The 27,077-nt window shown below is 39.7% G+C and overlaps 1 protein-coding gene across 1 annotated transcript in view; it reads right to left on the bottom strand.

The window, feature by feature from the left end:
- The window catches only part of LSAMP (limbic system associated membrane protein), a 650,290-nt gene that overhangs the window by 9,243 nt on the left and 613,970 nt on the right, over positions 1-27,077 (bottom strand). The window contains exons 5-6 of the mRNA XM_059064609.2: positions 26,494-26,614; positions 25,853-26,001 (exon numbers count right to left, since the gene is read on the bottom strand). Coding sequence (XP_058920592.1) covers positions 25,853-26,001; positions 26,494-26,614 — 270 coding nt within the window. The remainder of the gene's footprint in view (positions 1-25,852; positions 26,002-26,493; positions 26,615-27,077) is intronic.

Here is a 27,077-nt window from a genome sequence, read left to right as displayed (position 1 = left end):
TATGTTCTACTAACACCAGCTACTTAAGATTCAAACGTAATTGATAATCATGGCATTGGAGAGGGAAGAAGGGCTGAAGAGAATGGTAGTTTATACTTCTTGCCCCAAATAATCTTGGTCCTATGTGCATATTTTTGGTCACCTCTTCCCTGCTGCATTCTGTGAGGACTTGCTAGCACTGGTCACAAACAAGGTGCTGGCCCTTTCCTGGGTGTAACCAACAAAGCATCCACAATCTCTGAGGCTCTTCACTGGTAGGCTCTAAGTTCCACAAGAATAGGTTCTCACTATTGAGAATGATCTTAGTAGTCTCATCCCCTTTGAAACTCAGAGAAGAAGACATCTTCATAGTAGACAATTACCAATCCAAGTGGGTGGCCATGAAGATTTATGGAGGGTGGTGTCCGCCAAACAGACTTTTCCATGACTCTGGTCTGGGGACAGACACTGTTAGGGATTTCTGTTGGTTTTGTGAAGATGACACCTCAGAATTGGCAAATTGTTTGAATCTTAGGGTCCATATCCTGAAGCTTTGAACTGATTGCGCTGTCTTTGTAGGGGAAAGTATATAACTTATATGCCGCATGGCTGACGAAGTTCTGTGGGGCAGTTGGAGGGCACAAAATCCTGGGATATCCCTGCATCCCGGGCATAGTGTAGCAGGGTGAGGGTATATGAAGACCTGGGAGAACGCTCAGGCAGGAGGGGATATTAAATGCTCAAGTGCTTCATTTTAGGAGACCCTGCTCTATCTCATTTAGCAATATATCTACTTGAACAGCCAACAAGGGATGGTAAAGTAGACTCTCTGTCTCTTCTGAAAGCCCTGTCATTGGGCAGTGAACATTTCCCAAAGTGCAGCTCTGCAAGAATTAACCATGGGCACTTAAGGAAAGTGGGAGGGGGAATAACTTGCTCACTTCCAGAGATTTAAAAATGAATAGCTTTCAAAAGCAATATTGGGGTCATGGGTTGGGTCAGGGGCTGTTGTTTTGCAAATGAGAAAGTTCACAATTTGGGAAAAATAGTAGCAAATGTGTTATGGAAATTATTATCACAGATTATTGAAATGAAATAAAGTGTATAGGCCCCAATGTATCACTGTAGAATCTTAATTTTAACACACAGAAGGTAATCAGAAATAAGAACCATACCTTTTTGCTTGAAGTGCACGGTGGTGCCAATTTCTAAAAAGGAAACATTTAGCAAAACAAAAACAGGTAAAAAGTTCTGTATCAATTGAGAATAAGCACAAAGGTAGTCTGGTACTCTCCACTGAACGGAGCATGAAAGGAAGGGTGGGAAGAACACTTTCAGAGGAACATATATGGGTAGAGATGGAGAGAAAGGCACACGGAAAGAGACTGTTTTGTTGGAACAAATGTGCAGTTGGAGGTGGCAAAAACAATTGGCAACTACGAATACTTGATGTAACATGTGATGTGCTCAGACAAGTACAAGAACTCTGAGTATGGCATGTAAAAGTACACTTGACTGCAATTTAGGGGAATGATAGGATGTGTCTGGCCCCCGATCGCATTCTACAATTTTGCTCCTGGTTTGCTTTACTCAAGCCAATTGCCTTTCTTCCTTTTCTTCTAATACACTAAATCCATTCCAACTGTCAAACCTTTGCACTTGCTTGTTTCATCTGCTTGGAGTGTTCCTCCCCAGACCTCTGCCTGGCCTACTCAGTCACTTCATTCAGATTTCTGCTGAAATGTCAACAACTCAGGAAGGATTTCTCTCATCACCTTCTCAGAAATGGTATCCTCTGTTATTTCCTACTATTTTACCCTGATTTACTTATATTAAGAGCACCGATCACTACTTGGCATCATGTCATACACTTACTTACTTGCTTGTTCAGAGTTTATCTCCTCTCTTAGAACATATGTGCCACGAAGGCAGCGACAGTGCATGTCTTGTCAACCATTGTATCCCCGGGGCCTAGATAAGAGCCCGGCATGCAGCAGGTATTCAATAAATGTTTGTCAAGTATATAAATAAATCTCAGGGTTGGAAGAGCTTCTATAGGTCAAATACTTGCATTCCCTTTGAAGTATCCTTATCAATTAAACCACAGTACTTAGATCTTTAGGAGTAAATATGGAAAATTTCCATAGGATACTTTGAGTCTCAGGACCAGCTGAATGACTGCTCAGATACATGAGCCCAAACCATGGCTGTTGGATAGGGATTTTCTTCTCTTTGAAGATCAGCATGTAGCCCTGCATCCCTGAATGGCATGGTTTCACTAAGTGACTTGGACTCTCAAGCCAAAGAGAACCTTTTGATTTGGACATCCAGTCTCCTCATTGTACTGCTTGAAACGTGTTTATGCTTTCTTACGGCTTCCAGGCTAAAGGCTAACATCCCTAGCATGGCATCCATGGCTCTGCCCTTTCACCCCCACAGCCTCATCCATGTTTATCATCTCTGCATTCCAGCCAACAAGCCGTCTTGATGCTCCATGGTACCATGTTTTCTCTGCGGTTGAGCCTATGGCCTAATGATATCTCTACTAGGAATCCCACTTGTCATTCAAAATTCAGCTACAAATTCCACAGGGATGTCTTCCTTTGACTCCTTGGTAAAATTATGTCCCTTTGGTATAAGCTCTGTTCTCCTTCATAACACTCATCTCAGTTTTAATTTCAAATGCATTTGTCTGAGGTTTTGATTAATGCTTATCTTCACTAGTGAACTTTGAGTTCCATGGAACCAGAGGCTGAGTCTGTTACTGTTCCCTGTTTAGCACAGCAAATGCATGACGGCACTCTGAGTACAAAACGGGCCAAAACAGAACGGGCAGAATCACTGAAGCATGAGAAAAATAAAGGTATGCCAGGCATCCTCCTAACAGAGGATCTGAGACTCTGTTAAGACAACAGAGAATCTGAGTAGCTAAACTCTTTATTCTCTGATTTAGCACAAAGGGGTCAGATCTTCAGAATCAGGTCTGCAAAGTTTCTGAGGCTCAAAGCAATCTACTAAGCTTCTCCCTCCCCGATTTTCCATTTGCCCATCCAAAGGAGAGCACAAGGAGAAGCTCTACAAACAGCACGGTGTTTTCTAGCATTCTTTTGATGCCAATAAGAAGGGCACAATTATCCTAGTGTCTGAAGTCTTGAAAATGTTTGGCTACAATTCAGGGTTAGCAAAACTAGTATCAGCTGGATTGTGTCTGCATCTAAGGACAGTTTCCCTAAACTGGTCAGATGTGGAGCAGGGGCTGGTGGGGAGCCCCATGTGAATGTCCTTTTATACCACGATCGCCGGTGCACTTCCGAAGACACTCAAGACCATCATCAGCACCTGCCCTTCTATCCTTGAAGAGTTAGTCCATTACTTGTAGCAAGATGGAAGTCCATTCAGAAGCTTGGCGCAAGATTTCTGCTCCTCTCCTAGCAGAAGCCAGCAACTGATGTCTCTCTCACCTTAGAAGTGAAGCAAGATTCTATCAAGATATAAAACACCAGTCTCCACCTGTTGGCCACACTGATCACCAGACCACTAACGTTTCAATCGTATATTAAACACGCTGACACCTGTTTTCTTTCATAATACCTGATCTCACCACTTTTCTTTGAAATCAGCATATCACCTTAAAATTTCTGGAAAAGGCACTGTAGAGAATTGCTTATCATGATATGAGGAAACTGAGGCCCAGAGAGGCTAATCAGTTCTCCAAGGTCACACAAACAGCAAGAGGCAGAGCTGAGACTAAAGTTCAGGGCTCCCAGTTCTCCAGCCAGAACTCTGAACATTATTCACTATACTCCTCTAGAATTTTTACGACAGCAAAGCTGAGTAAGCATAGCCTATATAACTCTAGGGTTATCACTGGGACATTTAAATGATTCAATATTGACTGGGGAAAGTTTGACTCTGCTCTGTGCAAAGTACAAATTCTTTCTTTGGTCAAGCCTTTTGGTTTATCATTCTTTAGAATTTAGAAGGACCTCTCAAGGTCACAAAGTGATGCTCTTCACCCAAAGGGGCTTAGATCCGTGACGGAATCATCTTCATGTAAAGAACACTTGTTTCTCCCTGCTCCATCCTAGGCCTCATGGAATAATTCCAAGCAATTGTTCAGAAACCTGGGCAGGCAGGGAAACCAATAGTTCTGCTTAAGCTATAAATTATCACTTCATTTCTCTTTGCCTCAGTTTCATCAACTGTAAAATAAGTTTAATCAAATGCTTCTTATAAATTTATTCCATCAGTTAAATTAATTATCATGCTATGCTTAGAATGCTGCCAGACACATAGTAAATGCTCAATAAATAAGAGGTGTTGTTGTCAGGTTTATGGTAAAAATTCCTTCTAGGAAAGATTGTCAGTTAAAGTTTGGCAGAAAAAGAGAACAACAGATCTTAAAAGTAAGCCATAGCAGTACAGTTTCAAAAAAAAATTTCTTTTAAAAAATCTGTAACACTATGGATGAACAAAACAAGATGCTAGCACACTGAAGTGATAGGGAAGCAGGCTGATTAGGCTGCAGTTTGGTCGGGAGAAAACTAGCAATGGGTTAGGCACTGGCACAGGCTTGGGCAAAAGTTTATATGTCCTAAATGGATTTCTTAGGGAACAGACACTCCCCTACTAATCAATTAAAAAGAGTTCAACAAAAGAATTTTAAAACATTGCTCATATACTACACTCTATGAAGAAAATGTCACAAAAATTCAGATAAAAATATACACTTGTTTAAAATATCTTTAAAAGGCAAACTCGCTTACCGGTTAAATTTTAGGAAGTCTTCCCTATTGCAATAAATTAACTAGTTTGTGAAATACTAATGATCTTAACACTTGGAATTCCATTTGTACTTGGAAAAGGGGAACAGAGTGCTTATTTTGCACAATTATTTCCTACTCATCCTCTTCTGTTGGAATAGAACATTCTCTTTTGAGGAGCAAAACCCCGGATATTTTTGAGCGGGGCTCTTTGAAAACTTGGTTGTATGCTGCCATCTTGTGGTAATACTAAGACTTATTCCTTTGCGCCGTCTAAAGTAAATCACCTTTGTCCACGAGGTGGCAGTAGTGAGAAAAAAAATTATTTTTTTTCAGAGCAGGCATGAAATGTTATTTGCAAAAAGGAGTCTTTCCTATTATAGGCAAGAAAAAACATTTTTTTTTGGTCCCTAACAACTGACAATTATTCTTTCTTTTCCAAAGTGAAGGCGAGCTCAGGTTCTTGAATAAAATTGCCTTGCCAGGGATACCAATTCTGTAGGCATTCCCTGGACATACCCATTAGAATATACCTGAAACCTACCATTTTTATGCCTCTCGAAAACTTCTCTCCACACATCGATCTTGCTTTAGCAAATACACTTAAAAAGTAAGCATGGCAGTGCCAGTCTAAATAATAAAATAAAAAGATAAATCTACTGCAGCAATACAGTGGACAACATTTTGGGGGGTTCTAGTACAGAGACAGTTCTAGACTTCTGTGGAAGCATTATTGTCATATGCTTAGATCTCAGCTCCTGATGAAGGCGTACAAGGAGGCAATGGGAAAAATAATTTAATACTAGAAAAAGCAAGTGCCTTGACAAATTTATTTATGCTAATCTGTCTTTGACTTTTGACTTTCAGATTCTTTACAACCAGCCGTGTTATACAAACGTGCAGCATCAGAAAGGGCTTACTGGGCTTTTCTCATTGGCATAGACGATGTCTTCCTTGTTCACTACTGTAGCCTCAGCTCACTATTTCTCTAGCACAGAGTATATGTTCAATAGATTTGCTGAATAAGTGTCTGAGTACATAAATGAATGAGTGACTGAGTGAATGAATTAATCAATCAATACCTTAAGAGCTGCCCTCCCTAAGATTCTAGGTAGGGGGAAATTTTATTCTTTGAAACCACTATGCCTTAACACAAAGGCAAAATGATTGTTGGGAATTCACAGTCATTTAAAGAACCATATGGGGCTGGGAGGTTCTTTCATTAGTCCCCAAATCCCTGGCAGGTAGAAAATTTTCTGGAGGGCTAAGCTTTATTTAAGAACTCATGAAATTTAAACCTTAGAAAATAAAAACCCAAGATGGTCTTTTGTTCAAAGGCCAGAAGATTTAGTCTTTCCTCTCATCTGCCATTATGTGGTATAATTAGGTCTCTCTCTCTCTCTCTCTCTCTCTCTCTCTCTGTAATTAGAGTGAGTGTTGTGAAGGTGAGGGATGCTTCACTGGAAGCTCTAGAGTTTACAGTTGGGTAACTCCCTTAGTACCTGAGGAAGTTTCCATATCTGTATTTATGAGCTGTTTTGGCATTTTGCCTTCTTTGAATTTTATCTGGGAGAGGAGGTGAGGGTACAACGAATCCATGAGGAGAAGAATTGATTTTCAGTACTTTGACTCTTGACAACTTATCTCTAATCCTATGCTTATAAGCATTCATTCTAATTCACAGGTAGGATACGTGGAGTTTAGCGGTTTAAACCGTTCGTGCAATTGTTCTAATTCCAGGGTGTTTACTTGAACGTAAACGCCTCACTTTTCAATACACCACAGCCATTGGAGCAAGGAGACTTTCTCTGTTGCATATGGCACAACTCTTTCTATGAGGCCAATCTTCTGATATGTCCCAGGTTTTGAAAATGACATGTTAAAGGACTTAAAATAACTAATTGCACTTTTATTCTGGGCCAGAATTAATGAGTGTATGTTCAGGGGAGACAGAGGGTCCAAATTCAACACAGATTTTATCCTCCAGTTGCCTGGGAAAAGTAAGAGAGGGACAGAGTTAAAATCATTAAGAAATTTAGTGAAAGTAATGTACAAGAATATTCGACGTGATGCTTCTTCTTCTCTCACTGATGCTGAGGACCTGAAGCATAACATGTTACGTGTCCTCCATGGGAATTTATGATTTTTTTGTGCTTTTTTTTTTTTTTTGTCAAGGTTTTGAAAAATAAAACCTATTTTCATTATAGTAGCTTAAAAGGGGGACATTTTTATTAATTCGATTTTCAAAGCCACACTCTGAAAGTTGTTAATTTCTCTCTCAATGGTTTCTCTGCTCTACTTGGAGGCTTTAGGGATTAGCACTTCTACTTACAAGTATTATTATTATTTTCCTTTTTACATAGGAAAAAGATATGCCTATGATTTCTATTTGGATTGTTAGAGTTTTAAATTTTCTCTTTTACTAAATTCACGTTTTATAAACCGTAATGCCTAGTATTTCTAGAGTAATGTTCTCTGAGAATCACAGTAATCATTCTGCGTCTAGTTCAGGGGAAAAGCCAAAATACAGAAATAGTGCTAAGCCTCAACATTTAAGATTATTCCTGTTTTCTTAGTTATTTCATAGGTTGATCATTACCCTGACTACTAGGAAAATACATCAAACTGGCTGGGAAAACTAAAAATTCTTAACATGTCATCAATATTTGAGAAGGGAAGTTGGCCTCCCCCTTAGCTAGATTTGGGTCAGAAAGGAATCCTACACTTTACTTTCAAATGCTCCTAGGGGCTTTTCCTCTTAGAGTTGACTGTGACCAGAAATGGACTTCAGATGTTTGATGCTGCTTTGGAGTGAGTCAGAGACATGAATGATTTACCAAGTTTTTTGCCACCCTAGACATATGGTGAGAGCTCTGTGGTGAATAAATGAGTAAATCCAAATCAAAACTAATGCTGACATAATTTCTCATTGTATGATAAAATAATTGAGACTCATTCCTTATTCTCATCAATTAGTAAACCAACCCTCTACTAACTAAACATTCTATACTAAAGAGAATTGGAGAAACTATTTTTACAATAAAAGGTCATTTCATTAAAAAAAGACAAATTTGTATTAATACCCCAATTTAGAGAGAGAGCGTAGGAGGACCCACATCTGAAAGGAGGACTCTTACTGGAAATCCTGGAGGTGACACAAGGGAAATCTCTTGTAAAATGAGTCAGGTTTGACTTAGGACCTGGAAGAGTTGAGAGAGTGCTTGTCCCTGTGGAGAGAGCACTGGCTTGGGGGCAGGAACACTGCTCCAGGACCTGCCTCTTCTGTGACCTTGAGCAAGTCACAGGAACAGGCCCAGCCTCAGAGAGGGCAGGAAAAGGAGAACGGGTTAGGTGTTTTAACCTGAATATTTCATAGTACACTGACAGCTCAAACATTCAGACGAAACATTTGTTTATATCATTATTAATGGTGCTATCTCTGGGGAAAGAGATTATATATAATCTTTATTTTCTTCTTTATAGTTTCATATATTTTCATATTCTTCCATAATGAGAATGCATAACATTTATTATCAGCATGGAAAACTACTTATATAAACAAATCAATGCATTTTTTTTTAAAAAACCTCTAAATCTGGGGAAAAGAAAATAATCGATTTCTGATTCTTTAGCTTAGGGTTGACATCATTACAAAGAAAATGAATGTTTTCTTCCACTTTTTAGCTGGCTAGTATCATACAGTAAAACTAAAGAGAAGCTAAGATAGGTGAGGTCTGACTTCTATAAGGAACATCGTACTTTACAGCATGAAGTGACAATGCAATAAGAAATGTAATATATGGGTTTATGAGGTCCTTCTGACTGCACGCTTGAAGTAATTGCCCTGTAGAGTGTGTAGAGATGCACAAATTAACTTTAACTGCTACGGGCTCTGCTCGGTTGTGATATGGATGGTTCCAGAGAGTGCAGACTCACTAAGCACTCCTGACATAAACAGAAGGTTTCATTAAATCTCTTACAGCAAAGTCAGCCTTCTCAAATCCTGCAGATTTCTTATTTAGCCTGAGAGGTTTAATTTTTAATAATCAGTGAATTAAAATGTTAGAGAATGCCCAATGGGCTAAGTTTAATAAAGGAGTTTCCCTGGGCCACTCCACCTGAAAATATGCATAAGATAGAAAAACTCCAGAAGCAAACTTGTTTGAATCAGCTATCAGTAAGGTATTAGGGCCAGACGTGCACCTTCTGTCTTAAAGAAGAAACAAGTGCTTCTGCTCTTGTGCCTGGAACACGCCCATTGCACCTGTGGGTAAAATCTTGGCCTTTGCCCCTCAATGGAATTAAAGAACAGTCATCTCATTTCATAAAGAGCTATCTCCCAGCTCCAAATCTACTTATTGTTGGGGCAAAGTAGATTATATCTTAAGTGTTTAAAAATATACATTTTATGTATATTTGAAGTCTTTTGTGCCTTCATGTATTTAACTTGCTAAAAAAGGATTTAAAAAGTACAGGTTTGGGTAGGTCTCTAGAGATTTTCTTCCTGTCTGGTTTTCTTTCTCTCTACTTCCATGCTCTAACTTGTGAATTGCAGATCCGTTTTAGAATACAATTTAGATTTAAATTCTAAGGGATTCGAGATGGTCTTTAATCCATGTAATATGTGTTTTCATTTTGCAAGTTTCAAAATCAAAAACATTCAAATACCATGAAACAACGTAACTAGCCTATGGAATTTGAATGCAGAGATAACAAGTGAATTTGTGGGATTTCCTGGGATTTTAAGGCTCTTGGAAATAAGGGATTATTTATTGGAAATAAGGGAAGATAAGGGATTAAAAAAAGGTAGTATGCTCAGAGTTACCCTAGGGCCTGCGTCTGCTGCACTGACCGCCACAGGGCAGAACTTGGTGAAGGCGGTTCTTGGTTCTGCTTTGGGCCCTTCGCAGTGACTGTACTACTTGGAGCGCCAGGACGCCTCAGTGATTTATCTGTCATTCCTGCTGTGTCACCGACTCCAAACATAGCATCATCGCCAGGTTCTAGAGCAGCTCCTGGAAAATGCAAATGGCTCCATACGACCTGACCGTTCCTACAACTAAAATAAAAACCTACTATCGAACCTCCTTGTTGAGAGGCTGAAAGTTTTCTCTAGATGTTCTGCTAGATAATAGGCTCTCAGCACCCTCCAGAAAACTCACCTCTATAACACCACCTACCATACAGTATACACTATCTGTACATATCTGTACAATCAGGCTGACGGGTGCTCTTTCTTGTCTTAAATGTGTAACAGGGGTAGAAATGCCCATCTCCTCTCTTTAACTCGACTGGTTGATCACTTTTCTTTTTAAACAGGCCAGATACAAACAAGGAAAAGTAAGAAACTATTAGGGAAAAATGTATTTTTTTTTTCAGATTTTAAAAATTCATCAGACCATATTGTTCAGCTCTCTCTGGATTCTAGACCTCTGCATTCCTGGGATGCTCTGCTACTCTCTCCCTTCTGTCCTTTCTGCCTTAATTTTGAACTTCACTTTCACCTGGAAGCCTCTCTGACCAGTCCAGGTTAGCTAAGGTGCCCCTGTTCTGTGCTCCACATATACCACACAGGTTTCCTCAACTTAGCAAAGTTTCCTGTGATTGCTTAATTCATCACCTACTGCCCCGTCTGGTCTCTAAGCTCTATTAGTGCTGAGGCCGTGTCTGGCTTGCTCTCCACAGTGTTTCCCAAGATCCAGTTGAGACCTTGGCACATCAAAAGTACGAGGATAGTACTTTTATGTTTTTTGAGGGAATGAATAGTGTAATCAAAATATCGTGTATTGTTAAACAAACTTCATCTGGGCCAGAAACTAGTGTGCACTGCCCATTGAGAATGAAGTTTATTTCTTGTGTTCCTCATGGTTAGAAATCAGAGGAAAAGAAAACATGGACTCTAAAAGGAACTTTACAAAGCAAAAGCAAGTGGAGAGTACATCTAAATGCAGAACAAGTGACACTATTCATTTAATGATAGAATGGGAGGGCTGATCCTTAGGGAAGACCAAACTCCAATGGATGAGAGCATGCCATCTTTTTCAGCAGTGCAACACAAAGCAGCTTTCAACAACGAACTTACCTGTGTTCAGGAGCTCCAGGGAAGAAAATAGAACAAATCTCCCAAGTTACTCTCTAACTTGCGATTCAACAAAGAGAAGTGCAAGCTACTGCTTTTCCTTCTTTCTTTCCTTTTTTTCTTAGTTGCTTCTGCCCTCCAAACATTCACATGGACAATTGAGAAAGCACTTTAGAATGGCCAAGAAACTTTCCAACATAGAACATGGCTGGGGATGCTTGGTGCCGTGCGGGCTAAAGAGGATGGGATAATGCACAGAATGGTGCTCAGCCGCGGCACAGTCATCTCTTACAGCTTTTTTTAATCTTTTGAAAGCACAGGATGCTACTGTTGCCCCAAACAATATCCTCTTAGGCGGTTAAAAGTCCTACCGGAACTGCAAGGTTTGGAAGGTGAGCGGTGGAGGCAAAATCTCCCTTGTGAGTATGGGGCAGATAAAGTAGAAGGGACTGATAGCTGTGACTTACAGCAAAGATACTCTGTTAATGGTAACGTCTAGGTATTGAAACGTACACATGTGTTACAGAGATGTCGGCAGCGTTTTCTTTTACAATCAGCATTGTGATGAGTAAAATAGTGCAGTAAACTATGGCAGTGCTTGATTCCCCAGGGTCCAATTAGGAAGCACGATAAATGACTTGTAAGGTCTCTCTCCCCCTACTGATTTGCGGTGGCTATAGCTGACAATTCTCAGTGGGGTCCTAGTGAGCGGTCTGCCTATTCCCACCATATATCTGTGTACAAATGAACACCTAAAGTTGAAATTCCAAACTCATTATGTCATGCTGTGTTCCGACTTGGCAAGTGTGTTTCTTCACCACAGTATACAAGGGGAGACGTAAGGTGGGACCCCTTAAGCTGATTTTTTTTCCCCTAGGGAAGTGCTTGTTTAATTTAATACCTACAAATGACTTGTGAGGATGAAAGAACATTGTGGGGATGGAGTGACTGTACAAGAGAAGTTGTTACTGAGGTTAATTTGTATCTTGCCTCTTCAGAAGTAGATGTTTCCTCCAGATAGATGGGATGATGGCTTTGTGGTGCTCGCATGGTTGGTAACCAGTGTTAAGAAGTGAATGTTAACAACATCAAAACTTTTTCTATGGTTTTATTTGAAGGATGTCGAAGAGAGAATGTATGCGTAATGCAAGGTGAATATGGTGTAAAATGTAGAGAAAAAGAAGATCAAGAAATACAGATAACAGGAATAAGAATTTCAGGTGAAAAGGGAAGAGGGAGCCATGGGGCAGACGAAAATTAAAGATTATACTTTTGCAGGGCTACACTATGAAATTTGTCAGGGGCTGAGACTTCATTGATGATTGAATTCTTGGAAGAATATGTATTCTTTCTTTTTTAACTCTTAAGTAGTGCCACTTCCTTTAAAGACTCTTGATCTGTATCATGTCTCTGAACCTAGAGCAAAGCTTCCAGTGAAAGGACCTCCTTCCTGGCTACACCCAGCAACACTCCTCACAGCACATTGCTACCCCCTGCTAAATGTCACACTCTGGCAAACACGGAGGCGAGCTCTCTAAAGACCAGAGGGACATGCATCAGCATTTTCTGTCCATTCAAGATCCTGGTCTTCTCACCCTTTGGGGCAGCTTGCTAACATTTTCTGCTGCAAATCTCACTGAGCTCTTTTTAGGCGGCTTTCCTCCTTTTAATTAAAAAGACAAGACTGTCAATTACTCAAACTTAATCCTAAAATGTAATTGTTACTTTGAAAGATATTTTTTTTCTCATAAAGCTCATAGAAGAGAAATATTTCCATCAAATTAAAATTTAGTGGGAGCTTGGATTTTTAAAAAATATTCATCTTCAAGTCCCTGCTGGGTCTAGAAATCTAAATAGCACAGCAAGACATAAATACAGGGAGATCACCAGGAAAGGCTGACTGATGTAGGCAGATCCAGACTAGGAAAATAAGAAAAGGCATCAGAAAAGAGTCCCAGGGCTAAAAATTCTCCTTCCTTTAAATTGACACTGTAGGATTTTTAGCCATTTAGCTTGAAGCTAAATGTAAATTCTGAGAGAGGTAACACTTCCAAGCTTCTGTTGGACATTTAAATAAGAGCGTGAATAAATTTCAGAATTATTCTTGCTAGAAAATTTTAACAGGGAGAGAACAAGAACCATTTAGGAAACAGGACAGAAGGAAGAATGAAAAGGTGAAAGAGCAAAACACAGAAGTGGATTCAACAGAGAGAAGTGCTTGTTACAACTGGGTCTAAATCAGTGGTTTGGGCTACCTATTACAGTTGGGTCTAAATCGTTGGATTGGCTGGTGAAGTATTGATTCTAGGTGAAGTATTGGCACAACTATCCCACTTGGGATAGACCGGGAGGAAGTCAGACTCCTGTTCCCATTAAAGGAGTCAGAGGGTGGTTGTCAGGTATTCATGTCAACTCTTAATCATCTTCATTGTATTAATCAGGGCCCATGATTCTGCTGTAAATTTGTGTAGACGTGGCTACCTAAGTTCTATTAAAAAAAACAAGACCCTTGTTTCCATCACCTAGTGGGAAAGGAGAAATGTACTTAAACACTGAAGCCTTTGCTAGGACATGCTTTACATCTTTGAGCAGAAAAAAAGGGCAGGTTCTTTAGATTGATCATTATGGATGAGTCTGACAGGTGGCAATGTGCACATGGGCATCCACAGCAAGTGCATGAGTGTATGAGTGTGTGTCACACAGTAGGGAACTGTACAGCTGGCAGCTCCTCTTAAGTGTAGTATTATGATGGTGGTGAAAAATAATGAAAAGTCTTCTTTATCTGACCTTGGGATACTTCTCTATTTAAACTTGTTAGCGGCGTGGGCATTTCAGACATCCCTAGAATCCAAAGTCAAACTATAATGAAGCCAAACTGAACTTTTATCTACCTAATATCCAGACAACATGATACATGACACAAGTACATCTTTAACTATAAGTACATCTTTAAAAATTATAAGACATATGTGTATCTGAATATGATCATTTTGCATTCAATATGCTTTCTTTCTAGGAAATTGAAGCTCTATTTTACATATTATTTAAAACACCACTTTGAGCTTGTAGGCATGAAAAATATAATTTCTTTCCCATTTCACAGTTGGAAAAACTGAATTAAAGAGAACAATGTTAGTAATTATCCATGATTAATAGAGGTGTGTATGTAAATCAGCCTGAATAAGTGGGTGAAATTAGATGTTCTGATGCCAGACAGCTCTGCTCATATTTTTTAAAGATGGGTGCTTTCAAATCTCTGCGTGAGTTGGGCATACAACTCTGTGTGTTGAGTGGGTCTGGAAATGGACTTTGTAAAAGTGTATGGATTGTAAGGCAACTGTATTATATAAGAATTATAATACATAAAATAAATTAGATGAGTGTTTAAAATTCATTAGACAGATATATCTAATACATATCTAATGAACATGAATGCATACATAATGGTTATTTATAACGTACTATAGATTTATATATGTGCCTGGGTGCGGCAAGGAGTAGATTGGAATTTGGGTGTACTTTGATGATTAAAAGTGTAGGAGAAGGTGCATGTTAGTTTCCTAGGGGTGTTGGATTAATACATGCAAAAGCCCTTAGAACTCTATTACATGAGAAGCCCACTATCTATGTTAGCTATTATTATTATTATTATTAATATTACCATTCTTATTAGACAAGCTAAAACTGCCATTATAATAAGGGGCTGAAAAGAAGCATTCTCTCATTGATCCCTGGGATAATATCCTACAGAAAATACATGAAGCTGTAGGGATAGTCCAGCCACCTTCACAGCATGGGATCTTTATAGGATTTTTCTCCCTGTTTTCCTTCCTTGCCAGTGGAGTCTGATTTGAGAACCCATTCCTGGGAGTGCCGGCTGAGGGCAGATACATCTCCTCCTCTTTCTAGAGATAGAATCTGGCTGTTCAGATGCCAGGCCCACCCATAGCAACACCAGTCTCCCTGTGGGAGGAAGCAGGCCAGGAGGAGTGCAGATTTCTGCAAGCCTGGTTTGTTTGTGGGTATTAATTTTTTTTTAACTTTAATTGTGGGGCGTGTTTTGTTTTCAGAGTGAGCTTTAGACAGCTGTATTAATCATGCAAACCCAGCCATGCACAATGTGTTTTATCAATGGAAAAACAGGAACGGAATGGCAAGCAGCTGTGAACAAACCTAGTGCAGTGCCTGAACCTGGAAGATAATCTCAAACATTTCCCAAACCTACTAGCCACACGAGGTTAGTGAATGGAAAGGCTGTTCACTTGGAATAAATAATCAGATGGGAGGCAAACAGGGTAGACAGATTCCAGGGCTATTAATTTTTTTTTTTTTAAGTGGCAGCAATTGTGGCCAGAGAGCCTTGAGCTCGAGGGAATTCTTCTCTTGAGGGTGATAAACACACAACGGTGGTTTGTTCTTGTCCTTTTCTCTTCTTTCCCTTTATTTTTACTTCCTGAGGCTGGTTTCATCACCTCATTCTGCACCTGTGGTCCTTCTAAATGTGAAAGCATCTCTGGTGCACGTCCATCATGAGGGGCTGTGCATGGGGAGGAGATGGGAGCGATGTTACCCGATTCTCAGTATTCAGAGCCCTCAGGAAATGATCTGAGACTAACAAAGTGAGAAAAGTTCCCTCAGACATTTAGAGCTGGCTCTTTCCCCATTTTACAATTCAGTGGATTTTCTGCAGCGATGTAGTCATGGGTAGTTATGCAAATATATGCAATTCAGACCTCATTTCAGAATAAATAAACCTAAATTAAAATTAATGGAAAAAAACACCTATCAGAAACAGATCAAAAATGGCACACTATTTTATGTATGTATGTATGTATGTATGTATGTATTTATTTATTAAATTAAGGAGCAGGGAAGCACCCTGATTTTTTTGTTTTGTTTTGTTTTTGGCATAAGAGGAAAGGAAATTTGAGATTTTCTGATTGGCCGCAGACAATACAAATTATCCTTTGGTGTAATTCCAGTATTATTATTATCACTGCAGAAAATCAAGCAATGAGATGAAGGAAACCCAAGGGAAACACATTGGATTTACTGAGTCTTGTTGTTTTTTTAAATCACAGCTTGAAGAGGTTTAGGACTGCTTTCCTGCTGCAACTCTGCTGTTTATCTCCAGTCACCTTGATGAGCCATGTAGAGAGGGGGTAGGAGGGGAGACCCTCCAATGAGAGATATTAACAATGAAGCAGCTGAAATTAGACATGTGTTTCTGTTATTGGAAAGTAGGAGGGAAAGTTCTCTTTTTTTATGATGGGAGGAGAGTAAAGGAGCTTGGGGACTTTCTCCTACTTTCAAAACACCTTATGGAAATTAAGTGGCTCAAAATCCTTCAAGCCATTTGCATCAACCATCATCTTATAGACATCTTCACCCTTTAGGAGGGAAAGGTAGGACTGCACATAGATGATGACAATATACAATAATTAAATGAAGGTGTCTCGTGTTATAGTTATGACCACAGTGAGGCAGTCATCTTTTCTTAGATATTTCGGTACACAAGGGGCACTATAAAAAGGGTTCAGGATCCCATATGTTAGTATTTTTTTCCACAGGAAACTGTATTTCACATGGGCTGCCATCTTGATTGGAAAGAAGAGAAGAAAACAGATTTGATTCTAGAAAGTAAAAAGTCCTTGTAAGGAACAGGAAACTTAAGAGGACACTTCCTATAACTACCTCTCTCACCTGCTACCCCAAGTCTCCATGAACAGCTTTTCAATTTCTACGAGCAGAAGCCCTAAGTATTAGTAGTAAGATAAACTATATTCTCTAAAACTATTGGATCTATGGAAGTTATCTACAAAAGTCTATCTACAATGTAAAATCAAACTAGGGTCATTCTCCAATCAACAGTTCTGTTTGTGGGAAAATAACAAGTTCAACAAAATCCCACATGCTCCATCCTGGTCCAAACTGTTATTCAATATCAAACAGCTGTCCTCTGTGAACAGTGTCTGGCTTCATTTTGTTCAATGTTATATATATTATAAAGAGTGATCAGATAAAATATTTGACTTTGTGGCTGTAGGACTGCTCTCACAAAGGATACCTCGAGTCATAGTGACACTGTACAAAGCCCATCTTGGATGGAGCATGACCTCTTTGAAAATGTTACCCATTGGGACAAACGCGTATGTGCATGTTTGTCACATCAAGATATTTGCAGTATGGCAACATGATAAAATGGTGTCAATCTCTGCAGCAACAGTAGAAGATAAATGTTTTAAAATGACTGTGGCATGTCAGGAATTCAAAATGGGATGCTTTCCATGAACACTGAGTTTCTTGTCAAGTCTAAAAAACAGGCACATTTTAACAGTCTTATTTTTAGTGACTGGGATAAGAAACAGGTTTCATCAATGCTTTAGGGAAGAATTTTATTCAACAGAGTTCTTCTAAAAATAGTTTGGTCCCTACTTCAAATTTAAGAATAATTCTTTTATTAAGCTGTCTAGATGATCCTTGAAACCTTGCAATTCTCATTTCTAATATAATTAAGTTTGCATATATGTGAATACATACATATGCAAAACATTGCATTATTGACACTCTCCATATCTACACCCAATTCTGGCCTAATTTTTAGTTTGGACAAGTGTTAATGAAACATGATCCCTCTTCAAACTTATAAAACAGCAGCTTCCTACCTTTAATTCTGAGCACATTTCCTTTAGAGTGTATACGACAATCTTGTTTAATTGGATTTATTTTTTCCACACTAGGCTCCACATGGCCTACTTTCCATTTTTTCTCAAGTCTTTGAGTGTTATTTGCAAATCACTTTTGTGGAATTTAATTTCAATGGTAGGTTGGTTTCATTTCAGGTTTTTTTATTGTTTTAATTTTATTTGCCAATTTGCCTTTAAATGCCCTTAAGCTAGAAGGTCGGGGCTGCTCTGCACTTGCAGCTAAACGTGATGTAGAAGGCAAAATTTAATTTGAGTGTGTAGAAAGTTCTGTGAAAAGGAATATGGAATGATTACCTTGTTTGCTTATTTGTGTTTTCTAAAATAGTATGTTTAAAAGGAAACGCCCCTAAATTGGCCAAGATTTTAAGAAAAGGTAATGTCCTTGTAATCTGGCTGAGTTCAACCTTTGGTAATAGATAAATTCATTTTTACAAGTAATACAAATGACTTCAGATTTGGATTGTATAAGGTGGTAAGTTAGAGGATTCATTTTTTTGTGAGCTACAGAATTTAACTGGCTGTGTTCCAAATATGTGAGTTCATAGTTACCTGCAATATGTATTAATAGAACAAAAAATTGCTGTCTGAGTTTAGCACTGTCTCCCCAGTTAGTGACCAACTTGAAGTTAGGTCAGGTACAGACCAGTTACCTGCCTTTCAAGTAGTGTGAGGGCAATCGATTGACCTTTTTTTGAAGGTTTAAAGAAAAAAACGATTCCTTTTGTATGCAAATTTTGTCAAGGTGCTTCCCCCTTTTTGTGTTTTGCACATTATAGGTGATGGAGAATGACCCAGCAACAGAACTACAACGATAAAAATCATACTGACCTTGAATGGGGTGGGGGATTGTGGGTAAAACACGCTCTAAAGGGGGAAAAATAGTAAGCATCATGGAGAATTTATATAGATAGATAAAGATATATCTTACTCATGTTTAGCTACTCAATTATAAAACAGATGACTTTTCACGCCTATGGGATCGTATCTCCTGTAAAGCATTTGTCTGTCCTTCCTGCCAACACTAAATTATCAGAGAGCTATTAGTAAACTTTAGCATCCAAAGTCTTTTAAAAAATTAGCTAGAATAGGGGATAACACCTTATTGTGGTAACCCTACAAACAGGATCCTGCCCTCCTCTGGAAAATCCACCAAGATTACAGATTTGGGGGGGTGTTGGTATCGAGGGTATTGAAATTAGTAGTGATCAAATTCAGGTCATGCATCTTGGCCCTCGTTCTGGACTCCTTAACTTTTGACAGATGAACCTGTGGTAACTAAAGACTCCTTTCCTCCCTTTAAGCCCTACAGTTCATATCAGCTTTAGCCAAGCATGTAGAAAATTTATTTTGGTAAATATTAATTCAATTTTTCCCTCAGATTTTTCCTTCCACATTACTGATATCAGTGCAAGAGTAATGCAAAGATACTAAGCTTCTTGGCATGATAAAATCTGATTTTTAGTCTTTTCTTTAATCCCACCCCCTTGTGATAATACAATCTCATCTTAAGTTTGATCACCAGTCAGATTTGCTTGATGACACATCCTGTTCTGTAGTAAGACGTGCTTTTCTTTTAAACACTAGAGCTTATGAGTCCCTCACCATCCCATCCCCAAGCCACTGACCATAAATTGAACGTGCTGAAAGAGTTCAGGCTTTAAGGTATCCTCTATTTGTCTCATCAAAACCCAGGTTTAACTCTAAATCCTCCTCCAGGGCTCTTTCAGAAAGACAGAATGTTGCATTAGGGATAGGATGCATTACTTGCTACCCCCAAACCCTATAATGTAATGTAATCATAATACTTTTCTACATTCTTCCTAGCATCTTGGTTAGATAAAGACCAGTGATAAATGAAAATCAACAAAAATCGAAACCATAAAAAGAAAAGCACATGTGCACATTCAAACCTGATCTGCCTGCCATCTTGTATCATAAACTTAGAAGAGTAGATTTTGCCTGGAATTTGGGCACTCAATCCACCTGGACGCTAAGAAAACCCAGTCTCCTTGAAGAGTGAGCTTTCCTTTCTTGGATGAAAGGTGTGGCTTAAATGCCAAAGTTTTATAAGTGCATTAAGATGGAACAAGTCAATAATAGCACAGTGAAAGACTGTGTCTTAGTTACACAAGTGTCAAGGAGAAAAATGTTTTAAAGCTCCACTGGCTATTTGGTATTTAGTTTCCAGCTTTGAAAATAAATAGCTAAACTGCTTTCAGCATTTATAGAGCAGTTGGAGACCACTGTCCTGTATTATATTATATCTATCTTATTTTATTCTTATTACAATTATTATTTAGACTGTTTAAATGACTCAGCTTAATATTTTCTCATCACACTGTTCACAGCTGGGTAAATGTACTCTGCCCTCATTTTGACAAGACCATTTCTATTGCTAAACATCTCATCCACCCCCCTCTCATTGCCTCTTCAACGATCTCCCAGCGTGTTATTATCATCTTAGCTCCACCCTGTTATCATCATCGTAGCCCCATCACACTCCATTAGTTATTCTCTTTCTCTTAATTTCATCCTACTGGCTTATCATTCCTTAGATGTTTCCCGATCCTAGCTTTTTATCCTTATTCTTCCACCATCATTTCACTGTATTTTGTAGTTTATGCCAGGGTTTATGGGCTCCTGTAAGAGTGTAAAGTGAAGTAAATACCACTTAAAATGAAAATCTCTGACTTTTAACATTTAAACGTAGGGGAGAGCAGGAACGTCGGTGCTATGTGCTCTGTCTTTTTCCTGCTAGTATTTGAGGAGGTCAACATAGCTTAGCAATTGATTGGGAGCTTTTAAGACAGAATGCAAGGTTTACCCCAATACGATCTGCTGGGGCTCTTGTTAAGTCTTAAGTCTGAGCTTTGGTTTCTTATCTGCTAAATGGGGTGGAGGGTGTTATTGGCTGATTCTGCTTGGACACCATAAAAAACAGTTAAACTGGAGTTAACAGTTTGAAAGAAACCTCTCTGAATTAAAAGCACCTAAATGACAAAAGCTGGGGTTGAGAGAAGGGTGTACAGAGAGAGGTAATTTATTAACTCAGATATGATTTTCTTTTATTTTCCAGTGGGTATTGGATATGGTCAATGGTCTCTCTGGAAGTAGGTGTATTCAGTGCCCACTCTTAAATCTAAAACTAGTCTTAAATCTAAAACCGTCTATTTCCTACTGTATTCACAGAGAGCCCTCATAAGGAGTTCAAAGCCGGTCTTTCAAACTACATGTGGAGAGTGTTCAAATAGCTGCTCGAACTGCTTTATCACATGGCATCCAGTAGTAGCTGGTTAAGAGGCTTTGCCAAGTCTCAACTAGCATCATCACGTGGTGTATATTTAAATGCTGGGCCCCAAAGGTAATAACTTAAAATGACTTCTATAGACGCAGGGAGGCCCTGATTTTAAGGGCTCTCTCCAGTGCTGGGTTGCTGAGGTTGTTCTTGAAATTTAATCAAGTATAGGTTTACAGGTTAATAATCTTTTACAATTAAAAAGAAAATTTTAAAACCTTCTACACACAGATGTGGTATGGCTCAGTGTAGATTTCTTTGTATTTTTATTCTTTTGTACTCAGTAGCCTCAAAATACTTTACCGATCCACACATTTCTCTAAAGTAGAAGGTAACTGATCAGTAGGACTGTCCTTAAACATGACGAATGCCTTCTTTTGACGTGCCTAGGGTCAAAAGCTGAGTAGTAGGCTGGACTCTCTGCTCAAAATCTCAATGTGCCAAAGATGAACCAACGGTCTCACTAATCTAGTGGACTCAGGCTGGTGAGGGTTAATGGAAATGGACATGGGAGGTGGTGGAAGTAGTGCCCCTGGGTGGGAAGGAATATAACAATATTTAGTCAGTGAAAAAAATATCATTAAGTGAAAAAAGGAGAAAGAAGTTAGATGTCTTTTCACCTCCAAACTACAGAAGATACATCTCCTAACATTTTCTCTACATATACTAATCTAGATAACGTGTTGGTTTAGAGCCTGGACCCTGGAAGGAGATTACCCGAATTTAAATCCCAGCAGCCTTACTTAGTTGCACTAGTTAGTTAACCTCTTTGTATAATGGAGAAATATGAGTGCCTAGTAAGGCTGTCCTGATGATTAAATGAGATCACGTATGTTAAGTGTTCGGCACATGTGCAGAGTACCTTGTACATACTCACTCGATAAGAAGTGATGACGTTAAAATCATCTCCCTTATTCTTCCTCCCTACCTGTTGCTTGAAAAATAACTCAGTGCAAGCAATAGAACAAGATAAGGTTTCCTTTGCGGTTGCCTTGCAGTCACCAGTGTGGATACATGGACTCTGTTATGTTACATATGCTGACAATGGAATGTCTCTTGGCATCACCAGAAGTCCAAGTCTTCACCAATGTGATACATATTCCCACATCTTACAAAAACTAAGGAGCGGAATCCTTGACTGTATACATTGTACCATGGATTAATGTGTACAGAGAAATGATATAATGTAACACTTTGCCAAGGATGAAAAAAAGATATAAAAGGCATTACTTGGATATATAGGCTAAGGGAATGGATCCTTAATAAACAGAATACTTGGGCTTCCCTGGTGGCGCAGTGGTCGAGAGTCCGCCTGCCGATGCAGGGGACGCGGGTTCGTGCCCCGGTCCGGGAAGATCCCACATGCCGCGGAGCCGCTGGGCCCGTGAGCCATGGCCGCTGAGCCTGCGCGTCCGGAGCCTGTGCTCCGCAATGGGAGAGGCCACAGCATTGAGAGGCCCGCGTACCACACACACACAAAAAATAATAATAAAATAAAATAAAATAAAAAATAAACAGAATACTAGAATGTATGGAGGACCAGACAAATGAGAAAGGAATGCTTCCATTGGCTTAGGAAAAATGACTATGAATACAAGGTATTCTTGCACTCTCATTCAATTATTTTGACCCCTTTGAAGATAATAGTTGAATAGAGAGTGAAGAAGCATATGTATGCATGTGGTGGAGTTCAAGATGTATCAGTGACCGCAAACTGACACTCTGTACAAAGTCAGCACGTCACTGCGGTGGACATGGAAAATGTGCTGATGCACCAGTGAAGATGGATAATCATGAACTCCTCAGGGGCTCCGGCTCTGGGTTTCTACCTGCTGCTGCCTCTGGCTGGCAGAAGCTCACCAGCTGTCTCGTCTGCTCTGGACTGGCTGGGTCAGCAGAGCATCCTGCTGCCCGCATAGTGAGTGCTCTCTGTCACGGGTGCTGGCCACGGCTGCGCCTCCCAGGCATCTCTCCCCTCCTGACCCTGCTCTGTGGAAAAGTACTGCCACCAGCAGTGTCTTCCAGTGTCTCCCCAATAAACCCATCTACTTTGAAGCTAAGTGACAGGCAATCTGTTCACAAACGTACTTTCTTTTTCTTTTTTTTCATTTTTTTCCTCTTCCTCTCCCCTGTGTGTGCTCTCCTCCCCACCTTTTACCTGTGTAAATTGGTTACCATAGAGCCTTATTCTTAAAGATCCAGCTATGAAGGCGGTAACAACACATCTCCCAAACCCAAATCATGGTGGCAAGGCAGTTGTGGTGGAATTGCCATTCCTGTTACACAAGGAGCAGAGCTTCCTCCTTAAAATGTCGAAGAAATAGGACAGTAGATTCACTAATGTTTGACGATTTTAATGGCTTCTTTTCCCCTCAAAGCCCACTGACCTTTGGTGTTCTATTCTTCTGTAGGTATTACACCTCCTAACTTTCCCATCAGGTGGGAAATCAATTCTAAGCCGAACGCTGCAGCACGTGCTTCCTCTCCTCTGCCTGCTGCGGTGTGCAGAGCTGGTGCCAGTGCGGGCTGCCTCGAAGAGGGCCCACCGAAGTAGCACCTCGTTAATCATGGCCCCGTACTCTTCTCAGAGGTATAATGAGGGTAACTTCTATGAAACCATCAAGGACAATATGACCATGATATACTTGCCCAATTTCTTTCTTTTTTAAAATTAATTAATTTATTTATTTTTGGCTGCATTGGGTCTTCGTTTCTGTGCGAGGGCTTTCTCTAGTTGCGGCAAGCGGGGGCCACTCTTCATTGCGGTGCCCGGGCCTCTCACTATCGCGGCCTCTCTTGTTGCGGAGCGCAGGCTCAGTAGTTGTGCCTCATGGGCCTAGTTGCTCTGCGGCATGTGGGATCCTCCCAGACCAGGGCTCGAACCCGTGTCCCCTGCATTAGCAGGCAGATTCTCAACCACTGAGCCACCAGGGAAGCCCCTTGCCCAATTTCTTGATTCTTAGTTTACAAACAGAAGTTCTATAAGATTCTTGACATTTCTTAATCTTACTGGGTTGAGTACTTTAAGTGGACTTTTGTGAATAGGACCATGGTACTTCAGGGCTGGAGGTTACCTTTCATCACCACCAGCAGACCAGCAGTATCTCTATTATCTTTGACCTAGTCCATGCTCTTCGTCTCCTCCTCAAATGTTTCCTTATCCCCTCTTCCTCCCTTTCTCTCTCTGTCTCTCTGTGTCTTTCTTTCTTTCATACCTGTGAAAAATAGGCTATAATAGAGCCTATTCCATCCTTCTTCCCCATCCTCTCTCTCAGTCTATAGGTATCTTTGTATTTATTATTTGAAAAATATCATTAGCACAGTCCTTTTTCTGGGTGGGATAACAAGAAAAGAACGTTTGCATACTTTAATGCAAATTTATAGTTGCTCACTTTCTCTAACTAATCCAATTATCCCATTTTCTCTTTTCCAATCCCTACAAAACCTCTTGTTAAGTGTATGTTGTTCTACTTAATCAGCTCACCTTAGATTTGTTGGAATCTCAAATTCATAGTTGAAGCTATATCCCCCCTATTTATGGAATCCCTAACGTCAGGAATGAAACAGGTAAGTACATTTCTTAATAAATATCTTCTCAAGTGTTTTGAGATATCGACGTCTAGCTTAAGTAAAGAACACTGATGCTTGGTCTTTGGAGACAAGTAAACAGGGATATGAATTTTAAACTTCATATTGATGCAGCATTTGTAGCATAGCTGTATCCCATCACACTTACAGACTGAAGTCAACGGGAGTTATGAATGAGAAACTGAAGGCCAAATTTAGAATAGTTTGGGGTGTTTTTTTAAAATAAGTGGAGTTGGATCTCGAGCAGTTGTAAAATGGCTTTAATACTACATTTTGAGGGAACTACCACTTAAATTGATTTTTCTCCTAAAATCTTTTCTCTTGAAGGCTCATCTAAACTGAATAAAACAAGCTGGAGACATTTATCCTGGTCATAGTATTTCTAAATTTTCCAATTTAGCCTGTGGAGAAAAACAACAACAACAAAAAACAAATTCCTAGTGGCTTATTATTTCAAAAGAATAATAAATTTGTTGGACTTTCTCTTTTAGTCCAAATGAACGGTCTAGCCCAGCACGTGCTAACACTTTTGCTTGTTTTACTTATTCTGATAAACATTTTCCTATTCTAAGTGTCATCATTTCCCCTGATCTCACCTATCATCGTACTTCTGTTTCCAAGGAGGCATTTGATTCTGTGCTCATAGCTGCCAGACCAACAAGGCATGGGGTCAGGTACCTGACTACAAAACGGTGCTCAAGGGAAAGGCTCTAAGGTGGGCTTTCTTATTAATACCAGTAACTTAAAATCAATTGTCCTTCCTTAGTCTGCCTTGAGGACCTTCTTTGGTCTTCAGAAGAAGAAGCTTTGTTCTTCTCTCTCACCATCCCATCTCTCTTCCAAAAATATATCAGACACGTAATGTTTCCTGCTGTCATATGGAAACCTTTCTGCAACATTTTTCCTCCCTTAGATTTTATATTTATGTTTTAATCATTCATTCCACTCTTCCTCTTGTGTTGTTAAAAATACACTTTCTATTTACAGCCTCTCCCTTCTCCCAGCCCCTTATCCATCCTCACTGAATATTTCTCCCTCAATCACTCCCATCACTGCCATTTTTTAAGTGCCATCCACTTTCCACGATCTTACACCATCTCTGCTCCTTAAAGACACAATCACCAAAGAGATTTTTGTTCTCTGAATATTCTTACAGTTTAACCAACCAGGAAAAACAAACAAACGAACAACTAAACTAAAACCATAAACAGAAAAACAAGGCAGTTATCAAAAGTACACCAGGGAATAGAGAGGAGAGGTATTCCCCTGTAAATCTCATTTTATGCAGAGGGATTGTGAACCTGTGTTTTTGTTTCAGTGGCTATACACTGATTTTTCTTTAAGTTTACCTTTAAAAGATATGGGAATGATTTTCGAGTTTTCCACAGGAGAACTCGGTCAACTTGGTCTCCCAGGCAGCTCCCTGCTTTGGCATACTTACTGAAAAGTACGAGGCTGGCGTTGGTGACCCCCAGATTGTTGGCAGCCACGCAGGTGTAGTTGCCATAATGCTCTTCAGTGACGTTGGTCACCGTCAGGGAGGACTGGCCCTCCGTGCTCTTAATCTCAAGGCCATTGGCACTGTTTATCCTAAGGGTTCAAAGACAGAAGAGTAAAGAGAAATACCAATGAAGATTTGGTATAGTCATTTCTTTTTCATCATTATATCGGAGAAAAAGGAGAGAAAGGAAGTAGGTAGAGCTTGTTGTTACTGCTCAGTTCCTCATTTTAATCATGCAATCCCATAGTATCAGAATCAAAGTCCATTGATGGAGAAGACTCAGGAATGGAGGAGTTTCATCAGGCTTTGGTTTCTGCTCTAGGAGAGAAAGACACACAGGTGGATACTACCCCTGAATCACCTGCCTCACCCTATGCACGTAACCTGAGTGCTCTGGGGTTCAGTTTGAGAGCTACAGCCCCAAAGCACTTGGTGAAAAACCTTGGAAAATAAAGAGTCTAATCGGATTAGGCCTACCTAATTACAGCCAGGCTTGGCTTTGTCATTAGGGCTTCTGGTTTCCCTTATTGAGCAGGGGAGACCTGGCGGAGCAGTGGAGGTGCAGCAGGTTTGGCACATACCTGGTGTCATCTCGGTACCATTCAAAGTCAGGTGCAGGCACTGCCGAGGCCTCACATTTGAGAGAAGCTTTCCGCCCGGTGGTGGCTTCGTTGCTCTTGGATTCCGTGATAGTGGGAGGATCTGTAGGAAGGACAGACACACAGTTTACATGAACTTTGGATGGTGCTCCAGAATTTCCACACGAGAGGGAATTAGAAAGGACAATTTGATTGCAGAGAGGCAGGAAAGGAATGGTCTTAAAGCTCCATTTACATGAATTGTGTGATCTGCTGAATGGGATGGATCACTAGAAAACTAAATAGAAATAAGAGATTAATGAAACTGTAGACTTGGTTTAAACAGGACACTTAATGGGGCTTTATGGAAATGAAATCTAGGATATCTTTTTCCCTCTTCCAATAGACCATCCGTTATTCCAATCATAGGTTATAATGCTTGCATAGTTCTATTGCTTTTCATAAATTGAGTGGTAATACTAAAGGACTTGGGATTTTAAGTGTATAATTTGTGCATTTTTCTTTTTCACCGTCATCATTATCATCATTATTATTATTGTTACCTTTGGAGATGGCAGTAAGAAATC

The sequence above is a fragment of the Kogia breviceps genome, chromosome 5, assembly GCF_026419965.1.
Source record: "Kogia breviceps isolate mKogBre1 chromosome 5, mKogBre1 haplotype 1, whole genome shotgun sequence".
In the NCBI taxonomy this organism is placed as follows: domain Eukaryota; kingdom Metazoa; phylum Chordata; class Mammalia; order Artiodactyla; family Physeteridae; genus Kogia; species Kogia breviceps.
Note: the sequence above shows the minus strand (reverse complement) of the source record. Positions and strands in the feature narration are given on the sequence as shown.